Consider the following 23,045-nt stretch of genomic DNA (forward strand, 5'->3'; position numbering starts at 1 on the left):
TTCTTCGCACAACAAGAATGTGCTTATGTGAATCATGAGTTTTCAGAGGATCTACAGTCAACAATTGATGATTTACATAAACCTAGAAAGTTAACGCAAAGACTTTATAAATTGACCAGTCTACAGTTGGGCAAACTGTCAACAAATGAGACACTATGGGACTGTGGCTACACTACCGAAGAAGTGGGCGACCAGTCAAAATGACCCTAAGAGCACAACAAACACTCATCAGTGAGGTAAAGGAAAAAACCCACAGTGACAGCCAAAACTTTGAAGACACCATTGGAACTGGCTAACATCCATGTTCATGAGTCTACAGGAGGTAAACGATTAAACAAGCAAGGTCTATGGCAGGACGCCATGAAGGAAGTTGGTGCTTACTAAGAAGAACATTGCTGCACATCTGAAGTTTGCGAAAGAGCACATTGACACTGCCCAGCAGTATTGGCAAAGTGTTTTGTGGACTGATGAAACTATATTGAATTATTTGGAAAGGACACACAGCACTATATCTGGCATGAAAAGCTCATTGCAAATCATCATGAAAACATCATCACAGATGTAAAGTATGGTGGAGGAAACATCATTATTTGGGCCTGCTTTCCTGAATGAGGGCCTGGCCAGCTTGCATTCATTACGGGAAAGATGAATTCAAGTGTATCGAAAATTCAACAGCATAATGTAAGAATGTTATTACATCAGCTGAAACCTTCTAGAAGTTGGGTGATGCTAAAGGACAATGAGCCAAAACAACAAAGAAAGTCTATAACAGAATGGCTTCAGAAATATCCACCTTTTGGAGTGGCCAAGTTAGAGCCCAGACCTCAACCCAATAGAGATGCTATGGAAAGAAGGAGCCGCACACATGAGACACCAAAAGAAAATGACAGACCTAAAGCAGTTCTGCTTGGAAGAAAGGCGCTAAAATTCCTTTTTAAGGATGTGCAGGTCTGATCCACATCTACAGGAAGTGCCTGGTTGAGTTTATTGCTGCCAAAGGGGGCTCAACCAATTACTAATTCCAAGGGTTCACATAGTTTTCCTCTAGCACTATGAGATTTTTATGGTTGTTCTCAATAAAGACATGAAAGATCTGATTTTTTGGGGGGGGATTAAGTATGTAAGAGTTTCTTAATACTCTTGACTTAGATGAAGATCAGATCATGTTTGTTGACAAATTAATGCAGAATACACGACAATTTAAAAGGGTGACATATATTTTTTCAAAACCTACAGTAGATAAACCATCCTGGGTTTCATAGTTGCAGAATAGTGATAGAGAGCTGGGTTCTGTGGTGATATTAACATTCCGCTCCATCAGTGTCGAGCGATGAAATGAAAAAAGTGATCAGAGCATAGCAAAGGTTTATTTTGAAACATTTGGTCTTATCCAGTCTTATCCAATGGACGCCATTCTCCATCTGATTATGTGAGTTACTTCTTGTTCTGTTTTGAAAATACCACTCACTGGCATTGTCTTCATCTTCATCTAACTCTTTGTATTTGTTAATGTCTTTGTCTTTGCTTTTCATATTATGTCAAACACAAATTGACATCACAGTAGCAGAACAGAGAAATGCTCCTGTGCTACATCCTCAATAACTCTCTGCGAATGCTCTCCTATTTCAGTGTTGCATATCAACCTACTTACAGAATGGCCATTCCACTGAATAAAGGACTAAAGGACTGGACTAAAGCAGTAGTAGTTACATCCCATTTATCCATATTTTTGGCTTCCTGCCAATGTTGTACCATACTTTTTATGAATTTAGTAGAGAACAGTGAACACTACTTTACAAAGTTTTCTTGTTGGCTGGAAAAAATGGAGAATAAGAAAGCTTCCCAGAAAATTGAATTATGTATTTACTTTATTACTTTATTTATTTACTTTTACTTTAAGAAAGGCCTTGCTGCATGGAATGCAAACAAATTGTGACAAATCACAACATGCACGTTTACATGTGCTCAAGTAACCAGGTTACAGTGGGCTTTTTTCGAAAGAGAAAGCTGATTTCTAAAGCGTCATGTAAACAGGAAACCTGGTTAGGGGATTATAGAAACTTGATTTCTATATATGATTTTTTTTCCAGTAAAAGGAGTGCTTTGGCTGTGTCTCTCTGAAAGTATTGTCGGTCACCTCTCTGACATGCTTTTCAAAAAAAAAAAAAAAAAAAGAGGGGTCGAGAGAAATAAAAAATAAAAAAGAAAAAGTGTATTGGTTGGTTTGATTGCATGCTACAAACAGAGCAGAATTTTATTTTTTCTTTATATAGTTTTGTTTTTTTCTGGCACTATCGGATACAACAATTAAGGATACAAATATAAAATGTAGTCAAACCAAATAGAAAAAAATGCTTTTATAGAAAGCAGGCTTGTATGGTAAAAACTGATCAACGGGCCACACTGGAGGCTGTCTGAAGATTGTCTTTCTAAGCAGCTTTTCAAGATCAGTGTTCATAAAAAAGTAATTCAACATTAGAAGTTGTGACATATCCATTGGAAGAATCTTCCTACATGCAAAGCAACCTTCAAACTTTATGCCTTTCTACAAACTGCCCTTTTTACCCATACTGTGTTTGTGTGACTAGATAATATTCTACTGCAAAAATATTTATGGAAAAAAAAAAGAAAATGCAAAGAAGGACTGGAAGGACATCTGGCACCTTTGAGAGGAGAGTGTGAGCAGAGTATGTACAACATCAGAAGAGTTGTTACAGATGTTAGCTGGCTGTTTAAGTGGAGAACAAAAACACTCAATTTGTCATATGTATGTGACCTGAGTCGTACGCTGTACAAACACGGTAAGCTAAAATCATTTTTAATGGAGTGCAAATGTGTTAGTCAACAGTTGTCTATTTAAAAATCCAGCTGCCACAGAACAGCCATCATTTGAAGTGGTATTTGTCTCCAACTGATGTAACCAAGTTATACAGTGGCAAGAAAAAGTAAAAACTCTCGTTTCCTGTTTCCCTGCCAAGGGAGAGTTAACCTGTTATTAATTCCAGTTCATATACTTTTTCCACTTGCACTATGAGTTTTTTTTTTTGGTTGTGATCAAAAAAGACACAAAAGACCAGAATTTTTGGTGTTATTATTTTAGGCACATCATATTTGGTAATACTGAAGATCAGATCACGTTTTATGACAAATTAATGCAGAAAACCACACATTTCCAAAAGGTGCACATATGTTTTCTTGCCACTGTATCCCTACCTTAACCTCATGCTTTGTTTTTGGTCCAGCTCCTGAAAGACTGGTGGAAGACTTTTTAGCTGCTAAATGCTCATCTATTTTCATCAGTTAGTGATGATTCTAGATCTGGCTACCTCTACTAGTGATACCTTTCACATTACACATAGGCATCTGACTCTTCATCAGGCCTATTTAAGAACACTGTGGTCCATTTTTGTTCCAACTAAGGATAGCATTGTGCAATTAAATGTTAAGCCTTTCAGTGTTATTATTGTTCATCTTAGCATTAATTTTAATAGACAATTATTAACATCCAAGGATGTTTTCATCCTGAGCTACTACTCTCTGACTCATCTAGTTAGTTAAGCATTTATTTAATCAGTAAATCATATTGAGAGCAGCTCCTGTTTTTGGCAGCTATGGCTAAAGAGTTAGAGCACCCACTAACCTCGGGGTTGGTGGTTTGATCACTAGGTCCTCTATTTTGATCTTGATTTAATCCAAAGTTGCCACTGTGCCTGAAGGCTGGACCTTCATCTGTACAGTATGTCCCCAGAAAATACATTTTACTCAAATACTGTATGTCTGAGACAGACTCTACTACTATACTGTATATACGTTGCTTTTGAGCATCTCCAGCTTCTTACATTCAGCCAGGCAACCCTGATCCTTTAGGGTGTGTGTGTGTGTGTGTGTGTGTATGTGTGTGTTTACACTTGAAGAGATGAATTACATTTGTGGTAGAACAACTAATAACAGCGATCGTCTTCCTCTGCGGCTGGTTTAAAATTTCTTACAATCGGCTGTGGTAAGACGATGACACTCCGAAAACTGTGTTTGCATTTAGATACAGTTTTGTCAGTCAACAGAGAGAAACCCAAGAACAGAAAATACACACTCACACATTCCCAATCGATTGTTATGGGACCAGCATATTAAAATGATAATCACAGTCTTTCTCCTGTATTGCTCTGTATTTGCTCACTCTCTGTAACAGTTCATCACTAAAATGACAGATTCACTGTAGTGCAGGTTCATGTCACTGTGCAACACGATAAAATCATTTGATGTCTTGTGTTTTAGTTACCAACTTAACATCATTCCCCTTCTTCTTTGCCCCCTCAGTTCCTCCAACAATTGTGAAGCTGAAGGAGCCAGAACGCCGCCATGACACATGCATAGAGTTCACAGTACGAGGGTCGCCCCATCCATCGTTACGGTGGTTTTACGAGGAAAAGGTGGGCTCGAATCATTGGAGTACAGAAATTGTGGCAAGAAAAGTATGTGAACCTTTTGGAATTTCATGGTTATCTGCGTTAAATTGTCATAACATATAATGTGATCTTCATCTAAGTCAAGAGTATTAACAAATATAATGTGCCTAAAGAATTCTGGTCTTTCATTTCTTTATTGAGAACAAACATAAAAACATCATAATGCTAGTGGAAAATTTGAAAGAAAATTAAGAAAATTTGTTTGTGTAGAGCCACTTTGACTGACAAAAAACACTCAAACCACTTTTGAGTTTGCACCACACAAGAAAAATATGCTTGTTTGAGCCATGTCTCACTAAAAGCAGCTTTCAGACGATCTACAATCAATAATTGTTGATTTACATAAAGCTGGAAAGGGTTACAAAATGATGTCAAAGACTTTAGAAATTAACCAGTCTACAGTTAGGTAAACAATCTATAAATTGAGACACTTTGTTACTGTGGCTACACTACCAAGAAGTAGTTGGCCAGTCAAAATGACCCCAAGAGCACAACAAGCACTCATCAGTGAGTGAAAGAAACAACACTGAGTGACAGCCAAAGATTTGAAGGCATCATTGGAACTGTATGTATGTATACAGTACATATAATATGCAGGCACAAGCCATGCAGCCGCTGGTTACAGTTGTTCTCTTCCTTGTGATGCCTTTTCTGTATTTTATCTTCTTATTTATATTGTTTCTGCGTAGATAAGGCACAGGTTTTGGAAATTATACCCTCTCAGATTGTGTTGTTCGAGAGAGTTTTTATCTCAGTTTTTACCTTTGGATTTATACTTTCACTCATCGGAAAGACCGGAGCGCAGCAGCTGCTCCATCACCATGGAGCCAGCTCCTTTGTTTACACCCTGGATCAGGTGATCGTATTGAGGACGGCCGGTGTAAAAGATCAAACTTTGTTTGTTATTCAGACGGTCACCACCTGCAGACCAGACACCCTGACGTCTTCTTTGTGATCTCTGGAGACTTTAATCACGCTACCCTCACCAAGACACTTCCAAAATTTACCCAGTTTGTGAGCTATCCCACCAGGGGGGAGAGGACACTGAACCTGTTGTATGCTAATGTTAAAGATGCCTACAGCTCCACTGCCCTCAACCCTCTGGGAGAGTCAGATCACAACCTGGTACGTCTCCTCCCGCAGTACTCACCGTTGGTTCAGAGGCAGCCTGCCACCATTAAAACTGTAAAAAGGTGGACAGAGGGGGCACATATTGCCCTGCAGCGTTGCTTTGAAGGTACAGATTGGAAGACTCTTTGTGAGTCTCATGGTGAGGACATTGAAGGACTGACAGACTGCATCACTGACTTTATCAATTTCTGTGGACACCTACGTACTCGCAAAAACAATTTGCTGCTTTCCTAACAACAAACCCTGGATCACTCAAGACATCAAATCCATCCTGAATGACAGAAAGAAGGTGATAAGGGAACTGAACACTTATCCACTTACCCCACGTCAAGGCAGATGGCCGCCCACCATGAGCCTGGTTCTGCTGGAGGTTTCTTCCTCTAAAGGGAGTTTTTCCTTTCCACTGTTGCTAAAGCTTGCTCAAATGGGATTGTTGGATCTTCTATATAATGTTTTATACAATTGTACTCTGTAAGGTCTTAAATCTTACACTGTAAAGTGCCTTGAGAGGACTTCTGCTGTGTCCTCAGTGACTTCAAACCAGTGGCTCTGACCTCACATATCCTGGAGTCCCTCCGACCGCTGGTCAAATCCTCACTTGACCACTCCTGTTTGCCTATCAACCCCAACTTTGAGTGGATGACGCCAACCTGGACAAGCCTGGGGGAGTAGTTAGGATCATGTTTTTTGATTTCTCCAGTGCATTCAACACCATCCGGCCTGCTTTGCTGGGAGAGAAATAAAAACATTCAGGTTGACTCCTGATTTCATGGATCATGGACTACCTTACCAACCAACAGGGGACAATTTTGTTTCCCTTCCTCTTCACCCTGTATACCTGAGACTTCAGGTACAATTCAGAGTCCTGCCATCTTCAGATGTTCTCTGATGACTCTGCAGTACCAGAGAGTGGTGGACAGTTTTGTTGACTGGTGTGGGCTCAACCATCTTTAACTGAACATCAGTAAAACAGAGGAGCTGGTGATGGACTTCAGGAAATCGGGGAGTCCTGTTATCCAGTGTACAAACTGGACTGGACAAAGAACTCATCAGCACTGTACAAAAAGACTCAGTGCTGGATGTATTTTCTAAAGAGACTCAGGTCCTTCAAAATCTACAGCATCATGCTGCGGATGTTCTATGAGTCTGTAGTTCCAGTGTCTTCTTCTTTGCTGTGGTCTGATGGGGAAGCAACATGAAGGTGGCAGACACTAATAGGCTGAAAAAACTGATCAGGAGGGCTGGTCGTAGTTGAGAGGAGGATTGGACAGAGGAGCACTTTCAGCCAGAGACTGATCAACATTAAGTGCTCCACAGAACGCCACTGGAGGTCCTTTCTGCATGTGGCAATCAAACCGTAAAACTCTGTAAGGGGAGGAGGAACTGACAATTTCTTGTCATATATCTCTTGTCATTCTACCCTGAACTGAGAGGCAGGTTCTATAGGAGAGGAGCTTGATAGCTAAAGACTCTGACTCCTATTCTACATTTGGAAACTCTAGAAACCACAAGTAGACCTGCAGTCTGAGAACGTAGAGTTCTGCGTGGAAAAATATAGAACTATAAGGGTCTTTAAGATAAGTACTTTATATGTCAGGAGAAGTGTTTTAAACTCTTTTTTTTCTATTTTCTATTCTATAAATAACTCGAAAAGTGCATATTTAAATTGATTAGATTTTGAATAGTTTGGATCCTCTGCAGCCATGGCATCTTACAAGACTTGGATGGATTTTAATTTAACCATACCATAAAGGTTTAAAGTAGCAAATCTTTACATACTCAAAAGAATGTTATTACTGTACTGAAGTAAAGGAATGGCGTAATGGAATCTACTTAGTTACATTTCATCAAAAGTTACAAGTCAATAATCATTCCTTTCAGGTTGGAGTGACTATGTGTCTTGATGTCTGTTAATTTGTTTGTTTTCCTCTGACTCCCCTTGCAGGAAATTTCACACACTGAGTATGTGCGTCCTGATATGGATATTTACCAGGACTACATAGAGGGCTGCCTAACCTTTAAAAACCCAACACACCACAACAATGGCATGTATACTTTGGAGGCAACCAACTACTTGGGTGTAGCCACCAGTAAAGTGTATGGGCACTTCCTCGACAAGCCCTTCAATGGTAAGTTTAACAATTAAGGAAGCACGCTGAAGTGAAGATGACACAAAGCTTGCATTTTCGTAACACCTAGAAGGTCAGAATAAGGTGTGGAGGAATGACATGAAAACCTTTAATGCCTTGTTCTATTATTCAGTTTCTATTACTCGTTGAACCTGTTTACTTTTGCAATAGTACAAATACTACACTTAGCAATTTTATTAGATTTTTTTTTATTTTCTTTCTTCACTATTGAAAAGTTAATAAAAGATTACTGTTGTCAGTTCCTATAAACCGGGAGACTGGCACACATTCCCATGTCAAAGTTATTCAAAGTTTAACTGGGGAAATGATCTGGGGCTATAGGGCAGCTCTGATCCATTCCTGAGGCCTGGTTAAGACCTCAGGTCAACACACTGTCAATTATTGTGTTCCCAAAGGGATGTGACATGAGCCTCTTAGTAGCACTGACACTGCATCTGTATTTAGTGATGTTGGTATATAATGCTTATATTTAGTCTAAGTGTAAATTAGATATAGAGAAAAAAAAGTTATATTTAGATGAGAAGTAAAGATGCTAACAGTGTTATCACTGGTGTTATGAGCTTTTCACACCCAACCACCATGCTCTAAATCTAATCTTACACTTGCTCTCTTTCAACTTGTTTTTGTACAGAATGTCTCACAGTATCTTTTTGATATCCCCCACTTCTCATTCTTCTTTAACAGGTACAGAATTTGATTATGATTATGGTAAGTGATTTTCATAAAAATCTCATTGTCTCATTGTCATATGCTCTACATATAATAACACTCACCTGCACTGTTTCCAATTAGCTTGTGTGCACACTTACTGTACTGTATAGTTTTGAAGTATTTAAGTAATGCTAATGTTTGCTTCTTCCCCTATAACTATTCTACTATTGCAGAGTGAGTTTTAATATCTATTGATTTACTTCTAAAAATAATCTATATTTAATGGTTAAACTACCAACAAAGATGTGTAAAGTAACTTACAATTAGCACCAACCCTTTATAACCCTTACACAGTATAAATATTAAGTGCATCATTCATACTTCATCAGTATTATACTCCCAATGGCCACTTTATTGAAAACACTATAAAAATGGTAAATGTTCTGCACTTATATAGCACTTTTTTACCTAGCTGGTACTCAAAGCGCTTTACACTGCGTCTCATTCACCCATTCACACACCGATGGCAGAGCTGCTATGCTCATGCTAGAGCTGACCTGACTCACCGGGGGCAACTAGGGGTTCAGTATCTTGCCCAAGGACACTTTGGCATGTGACGTGGCAGCCGGGAATCAAACCACCAATCCTGTGATTGGCAGACAACTGCTATACCTATTGAGCCACAGCCTCCCGAAAAAAATCGAATCAAATACAATCCAATGCAGCAGCTCAGCCATAAATTCTAAAACAATTTGTGCAAAATTTCATTAACAGAGTTTGTTATGATTCACAGAATCAAATCTAAAAATTAACATAGACCACTGGGTCAGAACAGCTCCAAAACAACAGGTTTTGTGGGATATTCCCAGTATGTAATAGTTAAGACCTGCCAAAAGTGTTCCAAAGAAGTACAAGTGTTGAACTGGTGACACAATCATGGATGCCCCAGGTTAACTGTGTGCACTGTGAGGGTAGGCAATCTAGTCTGCTCCCACAGAGAAGCTACTGTATCACGAAACGCTGAAAAATGTATTGCTGGCAATGATAAGTGAGTTAAGTGATAATGTCAGTGGGTCACAACTTAATCATATGAAGCTGGATAGCCTCAGCTTCTGTGCTGGTTATTATATTGTGACTGATCTCTAGTCTCAATCAAAATAAACTAGCACTAACTATCAAGAAAACAAAACCACAGCAAAAAGCTGGAACTAACTGACAAAAACAAAACCACAGCAAAAAGCTGGAACTAACTAACACTACGAGAACTAACTGGAAATACAAAGAAAAAAACAAGCTAATTATAGTGAGAGTTACAAACTGTGGAGAAGCAAACTAGAGGTCAGGAAAAGGGTGAGCAGCAGGAACAGGGAACAAACGAGGTTGACAGTTGACCCACTAGCAAATAACAAATAGACAGACACTAACTTAAATACAAAACACAGTAATGAGTAACACAAAACACCTGCTAAAAACACACACTTGTAATCACTCGAGCCGGCTGAGAAATGACCCCGGAAGTGAGGAAAAAACAAAAACGGGGACTTCCAGAGACACTGCCTGAGCTGGTCGGACAAGGGAACTGTAACATTAATGGATCTATAGCCATGTCATTTATGCCTTTCATCTCCAAGTTATGTGTGTTTGACTTCCTTTTGTGTGCCGCTCTGTGTCTGTTCATATACTGTACTGTAGCTGTGCAGGTTATTATTGCTGATGCCTCACTCTCTGCACTCTCTACCACTGTCATTTCCTCACTCTGTATCTCCTTATGTTTGTCTACCAGTAACCCCAACTGCAGAGACTCACAAACCTGAGGAAGATACTTTTGGGGTGAGTGACTGAAATATTAAATATGAGTGTTTGACTGGCCGGCCATTTATTATCCATACCCCTACATGCAGCAGACACCAGGCAAGAGGTAGTGTCCACAATCAGTTACAGGGCTTCCACACAGAGACAAACATTCACACTCACATTTTACTAGTTAACTTACAGCAAAACTCAAACCTATTAGCCCTACTTATAAAATGAAACAAAACCTCTAACCAAAAGTGTTTATGGTTTAATTGCGTCCAAAAACACAAAGGCAAAAACTTAACTCAATTTTATTAAGATATTTTACTAATGTGTTGAATTGAAACAAGGAAAAACAACAAAAATAATTATTTCGGGTGTGACACTTCACATCTGTCAGATTGAGGACTCTCTCTCCAGGACTAACACGACGTGTTCCTCTTTTATATGGTGAGTGTGCATGTATGTGTTTATCCCAAGTTGTCATAGACACAATCAATAAAGAATGGATATTTCATTAACTGTCATTATTGAAATAATAATAGACTGGGTGCATCCATCCACATAATTAACATTACGTTAAAGCAGCAGTGATGTGCAGAGGAGGAAAGTAAAAGGAGAAAGCAGGACGAAAGAAATTCACAGAGTGGTGAGAGCAGAACTGCACTGCTCAAAACATTTACAAGGAAAACACTTGAAAAAAATTCTGCTGGATATTTAAACTGATATGGACTGGATGACCCAAAACATAATATTCCATAGTGGTTCTATTGGATTTACAAACAGGAGCAACCCAAGACCCAGTGCACAAGTGTAGTGTTTGACAGTAGACAGGAAAGACGAGGCCACCTTTACAACCTATGTTGGAGGTTATCTCCTTGTTGCCCCTCTAGTTTACCTGTTGTTAATTTCATTAACACCATAACAGCTGAAACCTCAACTGCTACTTAATTGGCCAAATCAATATCCCAGAGGTTTAACTGACTTGACGCTAAACTCTGATGAATACATTTTCCTTTTATTTTCTGAGTAGTGTACTTTAATCCAGCCCTCTCCTCTCGTCAGTTCACTCTCAGCTGTTTGCTTCTATGTGCTGAAAACCTCTGGTGGCTGGTGAGCCCGAAAAATTGGTTAGAAATGTAATTGAGTTCATCTTTTTCCTGTAATTGACTGCAAAGAGATAACTATGGAGGCAAAGGTTGTGAAGCAGCATAATGACTTGGTGTATATGTGTTTTACTTTTATGTATTGTTATGGTAAAGTCCTGCTCCTGTGTTTAGTTAACACAAATGGCTGCATTCATCTTTACATTTGAATGTGTGTCTGTGCTTGACACATACAGATGTTGTCACATGGAATGGTGGATGGAACTTACTGTACTTCCACTAATAACACCTATGAGGCTGCTGTGTACTATATGAGAAGAACTAACAAAAGCTTCTCATGCTTCTCCTCAGTGCGATGCTACAGGAAAGAAAGGTCTAAGAATCATGAATCTTCTGTACACATGTCCATCCATTATCTAAACCAGTTATTCTGGTAGGGTTGAGTGGAACCAATCCTGCCAGTCACTGGGAGAGAAGAACAATAAATGGGTCTATAATGGAAACACAGACAAGTATTCACAGTTTTATTCACACAATATAGAGTCACCGGTTAACCTAACCTGCATGTCATTGGACTGTTGGAGGGAACCAGAGTACCCAGAAGAAAGGGACAGGGAGAACTTTCAAACTTCACACAGCCAACTGGCAGGTTCAAACAATGCAGTGTACAGTAAACCAGATTCCATGTATTATAAAATACCTTATATTCAAACTGATAGCATTCACCCACCCACACACACACACACACACACACACCCTACAGGATCAGGGTTGCCTGGGTGAGTGTCAGAAGCTTGGGATGCTCATAAACAAAGTGCATATAGTAGTATATGTACATTTTGTGTATACTATATGTGTGAGTTCAGACATACAGTATCTGAGTGAAATGGTTTTCTTGGGGACATGCAGATGAAGGTCTAGCTTCCATTATTTTCACTTTCAGTCACAACTTGACATTCAATAACTTATCCAAGGACACACATGCACACACATATACTGTACATCTAAATTTCTAGGTAATACATATTTCATAGAAAAGAGAAACATAATCTGGACCACAGGGGTCTAGAACAACCAACATAAAAATCACCAACCAAAATCAACGTCTTTCTTTCATCAGGGGGTTATTCAAATTCTGCCTCCTTTATAGGCACAGAATCTGTGTAACTGGAATGTTTTGTGTGATTTTAGGTCTCCATAGCAGTTGGCCTGGCAGGGTTTGCCTGTGTGATGCTGGTGGTTCTTTTCCTTCTCATAAACAAGTATGGACGACGCTCCAAGTTTGGCATGAAAGGTAAGAAGCCGATACACAGTATTTCTTAATTTGTTGATTGTTGTTAATAACACTTGCAGTGTATAATCTTAGTCTTAAAAGGTTAACCGTTGACCTTTAGGGTTATGTGAATCTGTGACATATACAAAAAACAGGTATCTCCCCATGCTATCAGTCCCTCTTACATTATTTTTATTTTTATATAGCTCACACTCTTTGCTAAGAACTTTTCTGCAGTGATTGAAGCTTTCAATATGCAGGAAAAAGGTTGTTTTTGAAAGGTTGATCTTAGTGTGACCTCAGGTCATTGATGTTTAATATACTGTAGCAAGATTACAAGATTAAGCATTTGATTCTGCCTCATGGTCCTTGAGCTAGAATTTGTAAGGACACCTTTGTCTATTGACTATTCTGTTCAGTGCAATGAGTTCAAGGGTTGGTTTACTGCATTCATTGTTCTGAAACAGTGGAGACAATAACAGTGGAGCATGGTGGCAACAAATTGAAAGGAAATCATCCTGTTGTCTAAGGCAGCACATTGTGGAAACACTGGTGGGTCATAGGCAGAATGGTTGAGTTGTAACTGACCAATCGAATGTGTCTTGACAGCAAAACTCACAAAAACATTTTTGTTGGGAAAGTATTTGCAATGGGTTTGTTGGTAGTAGTTGGTCACTATTAACAAAAAATGACAAGTCATAATTACAGCTATTATTATTATTTTTATTTTTCTCCTTTCTTTCTCTATCCCTAACTAAACCCAATGACAGGGTGTATCATTGTAGAGCACTTTGCCCGCCAAGACAGAGGACAAAGTCAATTTATTTGGTCAATTTGCTTTCTTGCAAAAGGGAAACTCTGAACTGCCATTGTGTCTGAAAAGTACTATACAATGGCAAGAAAAAGTATGTGAACCTGTCTGCATTTATCTGTCTACTGAAAGCTCATCTAAGTCAAGAGTATTGACAAATGCAAACCTCATTGTCTTCGAAAGAGTGTCCTTTGTCTTTAAACTGAAGGTGTTACTCCTTTTGTGCTGTGCCATCCTCCTGTGTAGCGGCTGTTTGGTTTCTCCAATGTACAGCTCAGAGCATTCTTCACTGCACTAGACTGCATACATACTATTTTGCTCGTCTTGTGTTTTTGGGGTGGATGATTCTCTGTGTGTTGGTGGGTTTGAAATAGACGGTTATGCTGTGTTTTCTAGAAATCCTTTTCAGCTTCTCCCAAACCCCAACCATGTAATGAATAACCAGGTATTTGCGTTTGACCTGGGTATCCGGCTGTTCCGTTGTTCTTTCTCTGGAACAGGATGCTACCTTGTTGAAGGTCTACATGGGGTAGTCACACGTCTTAAGAGTTGACTTGCCTGTCTTTCTCCTTTTGGGCTTCTGTGGAGGTGGGGATGATTTGCGGGTCCTGATGACTCCTAGTTTGTGTTGTAATAGATGATGTGAGTCAAACAAAAGGTACTGGTCAGTGTGGGTGTGTTTTCTGTAAATTCCAACAATTATTTAGGTGTTAGCATACCTGAAGAATTGCTAGGAAAATTAGTTTGGAGGTGTGGACTACAGCTACTTTGACTTTCACAAAAACCTAAATGATAAATTGTTGATGTATATAAAACTGGAAAGGGTTGTTTCAAAGACTTTAGAAATTCATACAATACAAAGAGACACTTTGGAACTTTGACTACCAAGAAGTGGCCCCAAGAGCACAACAAACACTTATCAGTAAGATAAAGAAACCAAGAGACAACCAAAGATTTGAAGGCATGATTGAAACTGGCTAACATTTGTGTTCATGAGTCTACAGTAGGTAAATCACTGAACAGGAAAGGTCCGTAGCAGGACACCATGATAGGAGTTGCTGCTTACTAAAAAGACAATTGCTGCATGCCTGAAGTTTAACATTCCACAGTGGTGTTGGCAAAATGTTTCGTGGACTGAGAAAACTATATTGAACTATTTGGAAAGAACACACAGCACTACGTTTGGAATAAAGGGGCACTGTATGTCATCATGAAAATATCATCCCAACCATAAAGTATGATGGAGGAAACATGATTTGGGTTTGCACATACCTTTTCTTGCCAATCTGACACAGCCAAATCCTTGTTACTCACTTTTCTTTAATACATTATATGTAGCATTCTGAATGGTACTTCTTCAACTTCAACTTCAATCAAAGAGGATACAGATTTGCTAACACATGTCCTGCTGCCTTCAAATGCCTACAGAGGTTTGATAATCAGCATCAATCTAATTATTAAACACATACTGTAACCACTACTTATTCTCGTTTCAGTGCAGATGGTTTCTGGCAAACTATTTTGTGTTGAGGGTGTAATTTACATCCACTTTTCTGACGATGTCTGAGATTGTTTTTTAAGTATTTTTTCTGTCTGTTAATATATTTTGTAAATAATAAGGAAACTTCAGCGATCAGCATTTCCTCTGTTGTGTATAGAATTCCTGAACTGCATTAGAGGAGATCTACATAAAGTTAATCTTCTTCAACTTTACCATGTAGTGTAGATGTAGTGTAGTTTTGCTCCTGTTGAATCTGTAATGTCTATAGGGGTTACACACTGACAAAGCTGACTTTTCATTGATAATAAAAAGGGTGTTGTAGAGTACACTACATGCAGAGTAATACTAAAACATGACTACATGCTTACATTTAAAGAAAAAGCTATATAATAAAGGGTGAGTTTAAAAAATGTTATTTGGCAATTTTAAAGCTGAGGCATTCCTAAAAGGCCTGGCCCTCTTCGTTCAAATATAGGAGATATACAATGTGAACAAGGCAAATTTTGTTAGGGAGGAAGAGAAGAGAAGCATACACCAGTGAAATTCAGTTTATCCAGGGAAGTAGACAGGCTGCAGCTGAGTGAGTGTAACAGCTTCAGTAGAGCAGTGGAGGATTAAAGCAGCATGCAGCCTCTCACAGTACCTCCCTTTAGCTGGCAGTTAGAGATTGGTGTTTGCAGACTTTAAAACCCAGAGATGGTGAAAGTAAACTGCCCACAGCATGCTCATGTTTACCAGCCTGACTCCTCTGTGATGACTCATATCAGCAGAGACAAGGGAAACAAAAGAAGGTAAAGAACTAGTGCTGATGAATCAAGTTTTGTCTGGAAGGAGCAGACAGCTGGACTCGAGTTCCTCACACTGAACCTTAAAGTCACAGAAAAAAACAACAGCATTTTGTGTATGTTGCACATTTTCATAGTGGCCCGAGTCTTTAAACTGCATATCATGTTGTTTCATGCTGCCACAAAGGGCTGTAAATGTACTGTACCTCTAGTCCCTTAACAGAATTTTTTTTTGTTAAGATACTAGAGGTACAGTACCTCCTTCCTCCTAACAAGATCAATACATACCTGTACAGTGCTGACTTGTAGTGTTTGTAGCTTAGTATATTCCCTCTCATCAGAACAAAAGCAGTGACCTGAACACCTCTGCACATCATAATCACTTCAAATATACCAAGGCTATTTATGTTTTAATAAAATAAGCTTTGTGTTTTATTAATTGATTAATTCCTTTGCATATGGTGTCACTGAAACACTTGTCATAAAGAGTTTTAAAACTGAAATCTAGAGCTGCTGAATTTCAGCTTTATTCTTTCACCACCACTGAAGTTGCAGTTGACACACATATTTGTCCAGACTCCTATTCTAATAAGTTTATAAGTGCATATTTGTGCTAAATGTAATGAAATTTCCTCAAGACATTTCTGAGAAATAGCATTGATGAGAGTGGTACAGACATAAAGTCATGGTGACTTTTGACCTTTGAGCGCTACAATCTAATCAGTTCATCCTTTGATTCCAAGAGGACAACTGTTTATTTAAGGCAAGATGTTTCACATAGAAGGGTGGGACCAATGGACAGACAGCACAAAAATATAATGCCTCTAGCAACAGCTGGCATAAACATCTTACATATGAACATATATTGTATATATTCCCACTCTTCTGTATGTTACTGCTGTGCACATGTACATTAATAATATGCTGAATTTGCAGCAAGTTATTAGTGACCCGCCCTTATTTGTTTTGCAATTACCACTATTTTATTTCATAACGATTTTATTTGAATACCAAAGTAAAAAGAATATATAGAAGGAAATATAAGAATATGTGAAATATGAAATGAACACTTGATCTCACACAGAATATACTTTGTAGTCTGGTTACCTTTTACATTATGCATCTTTTGGAAGCTATAAAATGCTGACTTGGACACAGATGCACACACACATACACACACAAACACAAACCCTTACAGACCCTTATGTCTTGGGGGCATATACACAGAAACACCATATCAACCATCTGTTGATTACATCCATCTGTTCATTTGGTGTCGCCTTACAGCCAATGCACATTACTGCCTTTAGGGTGATTGTGCACTACCAGACACACACATGCACACTCATTACGCTGACATTTGACATGGGGCACACAACGAGATGAAGTGTGTTGATATGGAGTCTCAGTCACTGGTAATGAATGCTTTTTAAAGAGACAGAGCTGAGCAAAAAGAAAAAAAAAAATCCATTAAGTCACCATAAATCCTTTTTATACGTTGTGGAGGGCACTGCATTTCTGTTTTCTCCTCTGAAAGAATATAATCATCTTGTCACAATGTAATCTGTTTTTAGATCCACTAGTTTTTTACTGTCCAGACAGGACCCAGTGGCTGGCTATCTGTCTGCCCACCCCTGTCTGTCTATCTGCATTTATCTGTCTGCTTGAAGCATTATTGACAGGACAGTATCTGTCTACTGTTATATTTATCTCTGTTACATGTGATTTCAGCACATTTAGTATGCTACAACACTTGCACATGCTAACACACAAGCCTATATGTGCGTCTATATACAATTGTGCCACGTGTCTAATTGGACTGATTTTGACTGCCACACATGTTTACAACATAGTAACTTTCTTTTTAAAATTATTTAGTGCTTTCATAAGTAATTGTAAGTGTCTGTGGGTCCCACACTGGTTCCCACTTCTATAGTATCCAGGATCTGTTCCTAGTTCTGGATCGGGATTCCTCAGAGTTCAGATGGCAAGAAACTGAAACCATATATTTTGGAACCAGCTGTCAGTGGCTGTCCGGTCATTGCCACCAATTACAATTTTCCTTGTCTTTAGAAAAGACTATTAATGTTTGTAAAGGTCACTGAGGATGCTCATAGCCAAACTCGCACAATAGCAGTTTCCAGTTGGGCTTGCAAAATGGTCATGTGAAATGTGAAAATGGTCATACTGAATGAATAATCGTGAGCAGCTCATGTATTAGCCCTAAAAACCTAAATTAAGCCTCAACATCTACAGTATATTGTATAGTCAAACAGCAAAAATATCAATCACTTCGGGGTACCTGGGCAAAATGACCTAAAGGTTTGTATTTATCAAGTGTCTCAGAGTCACTCATAATGATCGTTACACAAAACACACAGTTCAATAACCACATAATCACATGGTACAACTAGACAGCCATAGCTTCCACTTCTTCCTGTGTGTGAACACAGCAGTAGTTGTTTTCCTAAATATTATGATGCTTGAAAAATCCATTAGCATACATAAATATAAATAACTAGTCAATAACTTAACTAACTTGTTCTACTCACTAAAACATGCTAGCTATAGCCCTAAGGTCAGGAAATATTTCTTACCTTTACAACAGTGCAGGACTTATTTTGAAATTAGAGCACCCACGGAGCTCTCCTACATTTGAAATTTATTTGTTTAATAGCACCAGGTTTCCTGTTGGGGAACTTGATGAAACACAACTTTATTGAGGAAGATGCATCACCTAAAAACTGTATCGGCTGAAATAATATTGGTGTAAAGCAGGACCCACATTAATGCTCTTATCCCATTTTTAAGCTATGCAGTTTATTTGTTTTCTTTATCATGTCTTATTCCCAGTATTAAAGGTGCCGGTGGTAGACATTACATAGACATCTGAAAATCTAACTAACAAATAAAAGACAATAAGCGTATTTCCACATGTGTTGTTACTGTACACAGTATCAGTGATACAATAGGATCCAGTAGAATTCATATTTCTTAACAAATGATAGGTGAGATTTTAGCCACAGTTAGTTACAGAAAAAAATGGGGCAGAGAAACGGGTAAAAGGACAGATGCAGTTTATCCAAATCCTGTACTTCCTTCTGATACCTTTCAGAGTTAAGTTGAATCATGGTGCTATATTATTAAAACACCAACTGAGAAGAGTTTAGTAGACAAAAGTGAACTGATTTAAATTGTTGGAAAGAAAAGCAACATTAGTGAAGGAAAAGAAAGAGAAAATAAAGGTAAGGCAGTGAGAAAAAGGCAAAGGCAAGAATTTACCGACATTTAGGGCTTTATTGGGATGCAGCACATGACTCCAGAGCTTACCTGCTGCTCTTCTAATACCTTGATTGGTATTACATAAACTCTGTGGTCTTTTGTACATATTTATCCTACTGTAACAATGCTTAAGTTTAGATAAGTAGATATTTTATTTCAAGAAGGAGAGTTTTAATACCTCACTGCCACACTGTGAAAGGTTCAAATGTTTCTATTTTCTTTTTTGTGGCAACTGAGTGAGCGACTGGCCTAAGGCAAAATAGACTAGATAAGGATATCGCCAAAGGCAAGATGGACTGAAAGAAATATGAGAATACAGCAGTGGCACTGAGGAATCCATCTTACCATACAGAAGAAAAGAAACATAGTTTGTGTTTCCTCTAATGAGCTCTGTCTGCAATTAACTCCAGATAAGAAGACCACAGCTTCTATAAAGAGAATCATTAGACTCATATGTAACCAAAAGTGTTTTTTGGACAGGGAGATTCATATGCATTGATAGGCCAAGGAAAAATTAATTTTCCTCATTTTAGTGTGTGAGTTTAAGTTTAAGGTAATAGGGTATTGTTCTCCATTCAAATGATCTGGATTGATACATTGACAGTCAGTGACGTTCACCTCAGATTCATAGTCATATTTATGTAAATGTGATATCAGCTTTCTGAAGGTTCCTGTCTCTTTGAACTAGATGAAAATCTGGTTGTGACTTACTAATTTAAATCTACACTGTATTTGTGTGCAGACAGGAAACTTGACTTGACATGAAATCTCCACGCAGAAAGGGTGTATGTAGTCACTGCTGGAGCTAACTTCTGCATTGCCATGCTGCCCCTGTAATTAAAATAAACTAAAACAAAATCGAAATGATTGCACAAATTTATATTGAAACCACAATGATCTATTAGTATTAAGGCCATTTGGAAGATTTTTTTTACTGTTCAAGTCAAAATTTCAAGAAAGAAGTCAAAATGTTAAGAATAAATCAAACCAGCTTTAACACATAGCGTCAGGAAAATGCCTTATGTACATTAACTAGAGACATTGTACTTAAGAACTGGGTTTAATATCAAGGGCATTATTTGTCTTTTAGCTAAACACAATGTTTTAATATTAATTAGGACTTTAGATTGGGCCAATAACTGTATCTGTTCAGAAAGTGAAAACACACAAACTTTGAAAAGGTGGCTTGAATTTAATCTCAAAATTTCAATTTTAATCTGAACGTAAAAACAAACAAACAAAAAAAGAAACTCCTTGTTGCCCTAGTATTCTGTCTTAAACCACTGACAGAGCTAACAAAACTCACTTAATTGGTTTGGTTAATGTGGTTTTAATACAAAAGAAACATTAAAAACAACTATTTTGGAAATAGACTGATCTGAACTGATATTTTGACAACCTTGTCAGCATTTACTCCTTGAAGCTTGCAGTACGTGTACATGTACCCTTACAATTGATTGGACATGGCTGCTGATACCAGCTCTTGGTCCTGGACATGCTGTGTACATGACAGACAGTCACAGTGGAAAGTCTCAGTGGAAGTTTCAAAACTCTCCATTTTACCATTTGCTCACCCCTTCACAAGATTATTATCTACGGCTACCTACCTGACCTGTCAGCTGCTATATGACACCACAAGCATAGTTTGATGCATTATGAACACTTGTTTAAATTGTAGGAGGAGACTTCTGAACAAGAGCAATGAAAGAGAGAAGCAAAAGTATACAGACCTGGACGAAATTATTCACATCCTTCCCTTAAAGAAAGAAAAGGGTTAAGTTCACAAAAATAACTTGAAACTGACAAAAGTAATATGTATTATTACTTATATACATTGCTTTTGCGTTGTGGTTCAACAGATGTTTTTTAAAAAACAAACTAATGAAACTGGCCTGGACAAAAATGATGTCACCCCTAGAAAAGATGTTAAATAATTTGACTATAGGGAACCTAAAGTGTCACTGTGCTGTTTGGTATTATGAGGTGTACCACACTCCACATGGACAACAAGAAATTAAATTCAATTTCGATACAATTTTATAGTGCCAAATCAAAACAGAAGTGATCTCAAGGCACTTTACAGTGTAAGGTTTAAGATCTTACAGAGCATAATTGTATAAAAAATGATATAGAAAATCCAACAATCCCATTTGAGCAAGCTTTAGGCAACAGTGGAGAGGAAAAACTTTAGATGAAGAAACCTCCAGCAGACCCAGGCTCTTGGTGGGCCATCTGCCTCGCCGGTTGGGTGGAAAGTGGAAAGAGGAGAGAGAAAAGAACAGCGGGCAACAAAAACAACAACAAGCAGCAAAAGCATTAGGCAAGTCAACTTTATTCCGGAGATATACAGCTTCAGGCCAAGGATACCTGCAGATGTTTAATATAATTTAGATCAGGACTCATAGAAGGCCACTTCAGAATAGTCCAACGACTAAAAAGATAGTTGTCTTAGGATATTAAAAAAAGATAGACAAACAAAGGTAAAGGCTGTAAGACCATCTCAAAACAGCTTGATGTTCCTGTGACTACAGTTGCACATATTATTCAGACGTTTAAGGTCAACAGGGCTGTAGTGACAGTGAGGTATCATATAGTTACACCACACTGTTTGATTGGCATAAACTGTGACTGATGGTGTGATCTAATACTACTTTGCCAGTGGATTTAATGGAGGACAACTGAGGAGGATTACACTGTTGAAAGCAAATCATAAAAAATGAGAAAACACATTTCTGGGAGAATGTCCTTTGGACAGATGAGACAAAACTAGAACTTTTTGGCAAGTCAGATCAGCTTTATGTTTACAGATGCAAAATGACACATACAAAGAAAAAAACACTATACCTACTGCCAAACATGGAGGAGGTTTGGTTATGTTCTGGGGCTGCTTTGCTGCATCTGGCACAGGGTTTCTCAAGCCTGTGCAGAGTACAATGAAATCTCTATTAGGGTATTCTGGAGCAAAACGTGCTGCCCAGTGTCAGAAAGCTTGGTCTTTGTCACAGGTCATAGTCCTCCAACAGGATTTGTCGCAGTTTGAACTAAAATAATTGTCGATAGGTGCATAAGTATCATTGACAATTACAGACATTGCTTGCTTGCAGTGATTACCTCAAAAGCTCATTTTTGTCCAGGCCAGTTTTATTAATGTGTTTCTTAAAAGCATCTGTTGAACCACAACTTAAAAGAAATGTCTGATTTTCACAAGTTAATCTTTTGTACATTTTTATTTATTTTTACTTTTGACAGTTTTAAGTTATTTAAGTGACCTTTGTATGTTTTTCTTTAAAGGAAGGGTGCCAATAATTTCATCCACCTCTGTAGGACAAAAGCAGCCTGAAAGAATTTGAATGCTCCCATGGCTTTCTCTCATGTACATCTCTCCACATTCTTCACTGTGGTATTTCTGACTCTCTGTGTCCCAGATCATACTACCATCTGCTCTGGCGTTTTAATAAAAGCCAAGCAGCCTCCTCAGGGCCTGCTTTACTTATTCACACACAGTCACTGAATCTGGCTCATTCTGCATCTCTGGGATCCGTTTCTGAGTTCAGTACCCAGCAGATTTGCAGATATTTAGAGTTTTGTTTTAGTGTTTGTCTGTTGTTGTTTGTTTAGATTCTTTTTCCACATAATCTTCATAATGTTCAATGGAACATAATTACCTGAAGTATATAAAAAATATAGAAATATTTTTCGATGCCAACATTATTCCTAATAGTGGGGAATGGATGAGCTTTAACAAATCTAAATATACAGAGCAGTCCACTTGCAAAGATGGTTCCTTTCAGGTCACTGAGCTAGCAAAGCAGTGTAAATAAGCATCTTTGTAATATGGAGGACATCCAATTGTTGAGATGTATCTGTGTACTAATGAAGGAACACATCACCTGATGTAGCAGGTTGACTCTTCTGTGTATTTTTAGTAATTTAGCACAATATTGAAATTTTCTACATAGTTATTTTATCTTTTAACGTAATATAACCCTCACTTTTCTGTGCCTAACCCTGTCCCTAAACGTAACCGAAGTCTGATGTTTTTACAACTGTAACTACGCATTTATGATTGTTATCATGACAGGTCCTACACAAAGC

The 23,045-nt window shown here is 38.2% G+C and overlaps 1 protein-coding gene across 2 annotated transcripts in view; it reads left to right on the top strand.

Annotated features, from left to right (window-relative positions):
- The window catches only part of LOC113165337 (NT-3 growth factor receptor-like), a 138,046-nt gene that overhangs the window by 66,853 nt on the left and 48,148 nt on the right, over nt 1–23,045 (top strand). The window contains exons 8-12 of one of the 2 annotated variants that reach the window (XM_026364750.1): nt 4,318–4,430; nt 7,543–7,730; nt 8,168–8,200; nt 10,177–10,228; nt 12,490–12,592. In XM_026364750.1, coding sequence (XP_026220535.1) covers nt 4,318–4,430; nt 7,543–7,730; nt 8,168–8,200; nt 10,177–10,228; nt 12,490–12,592 — 489 coding nt within the window. Of the gene's footprint in view, nt 1–4,317; nt 4,431–7,542; nt 7,731–8,167; nt 8,201–10,139; nt 10,229–12,489; nt 12,593–23,045 lie in introns of both variants that reach the window. The other variant, XM_026364749.1, reaches the window with a different exon arrangement.

This window comes from Anabas testudineus, chromosome 6, assembly GCF_900324465.2.
Source record: "Anabas testudineus chromosome 6, fAnaTes1.2, whole genome shotgun sequence".
NCBI classification, from domain to species: domain Eukaryota; kingdom Metazoa; phylum Chordata; class Actinopteri; order Anabantiformes; family Anabantidae; genus Anabas; species Anabas testudineus.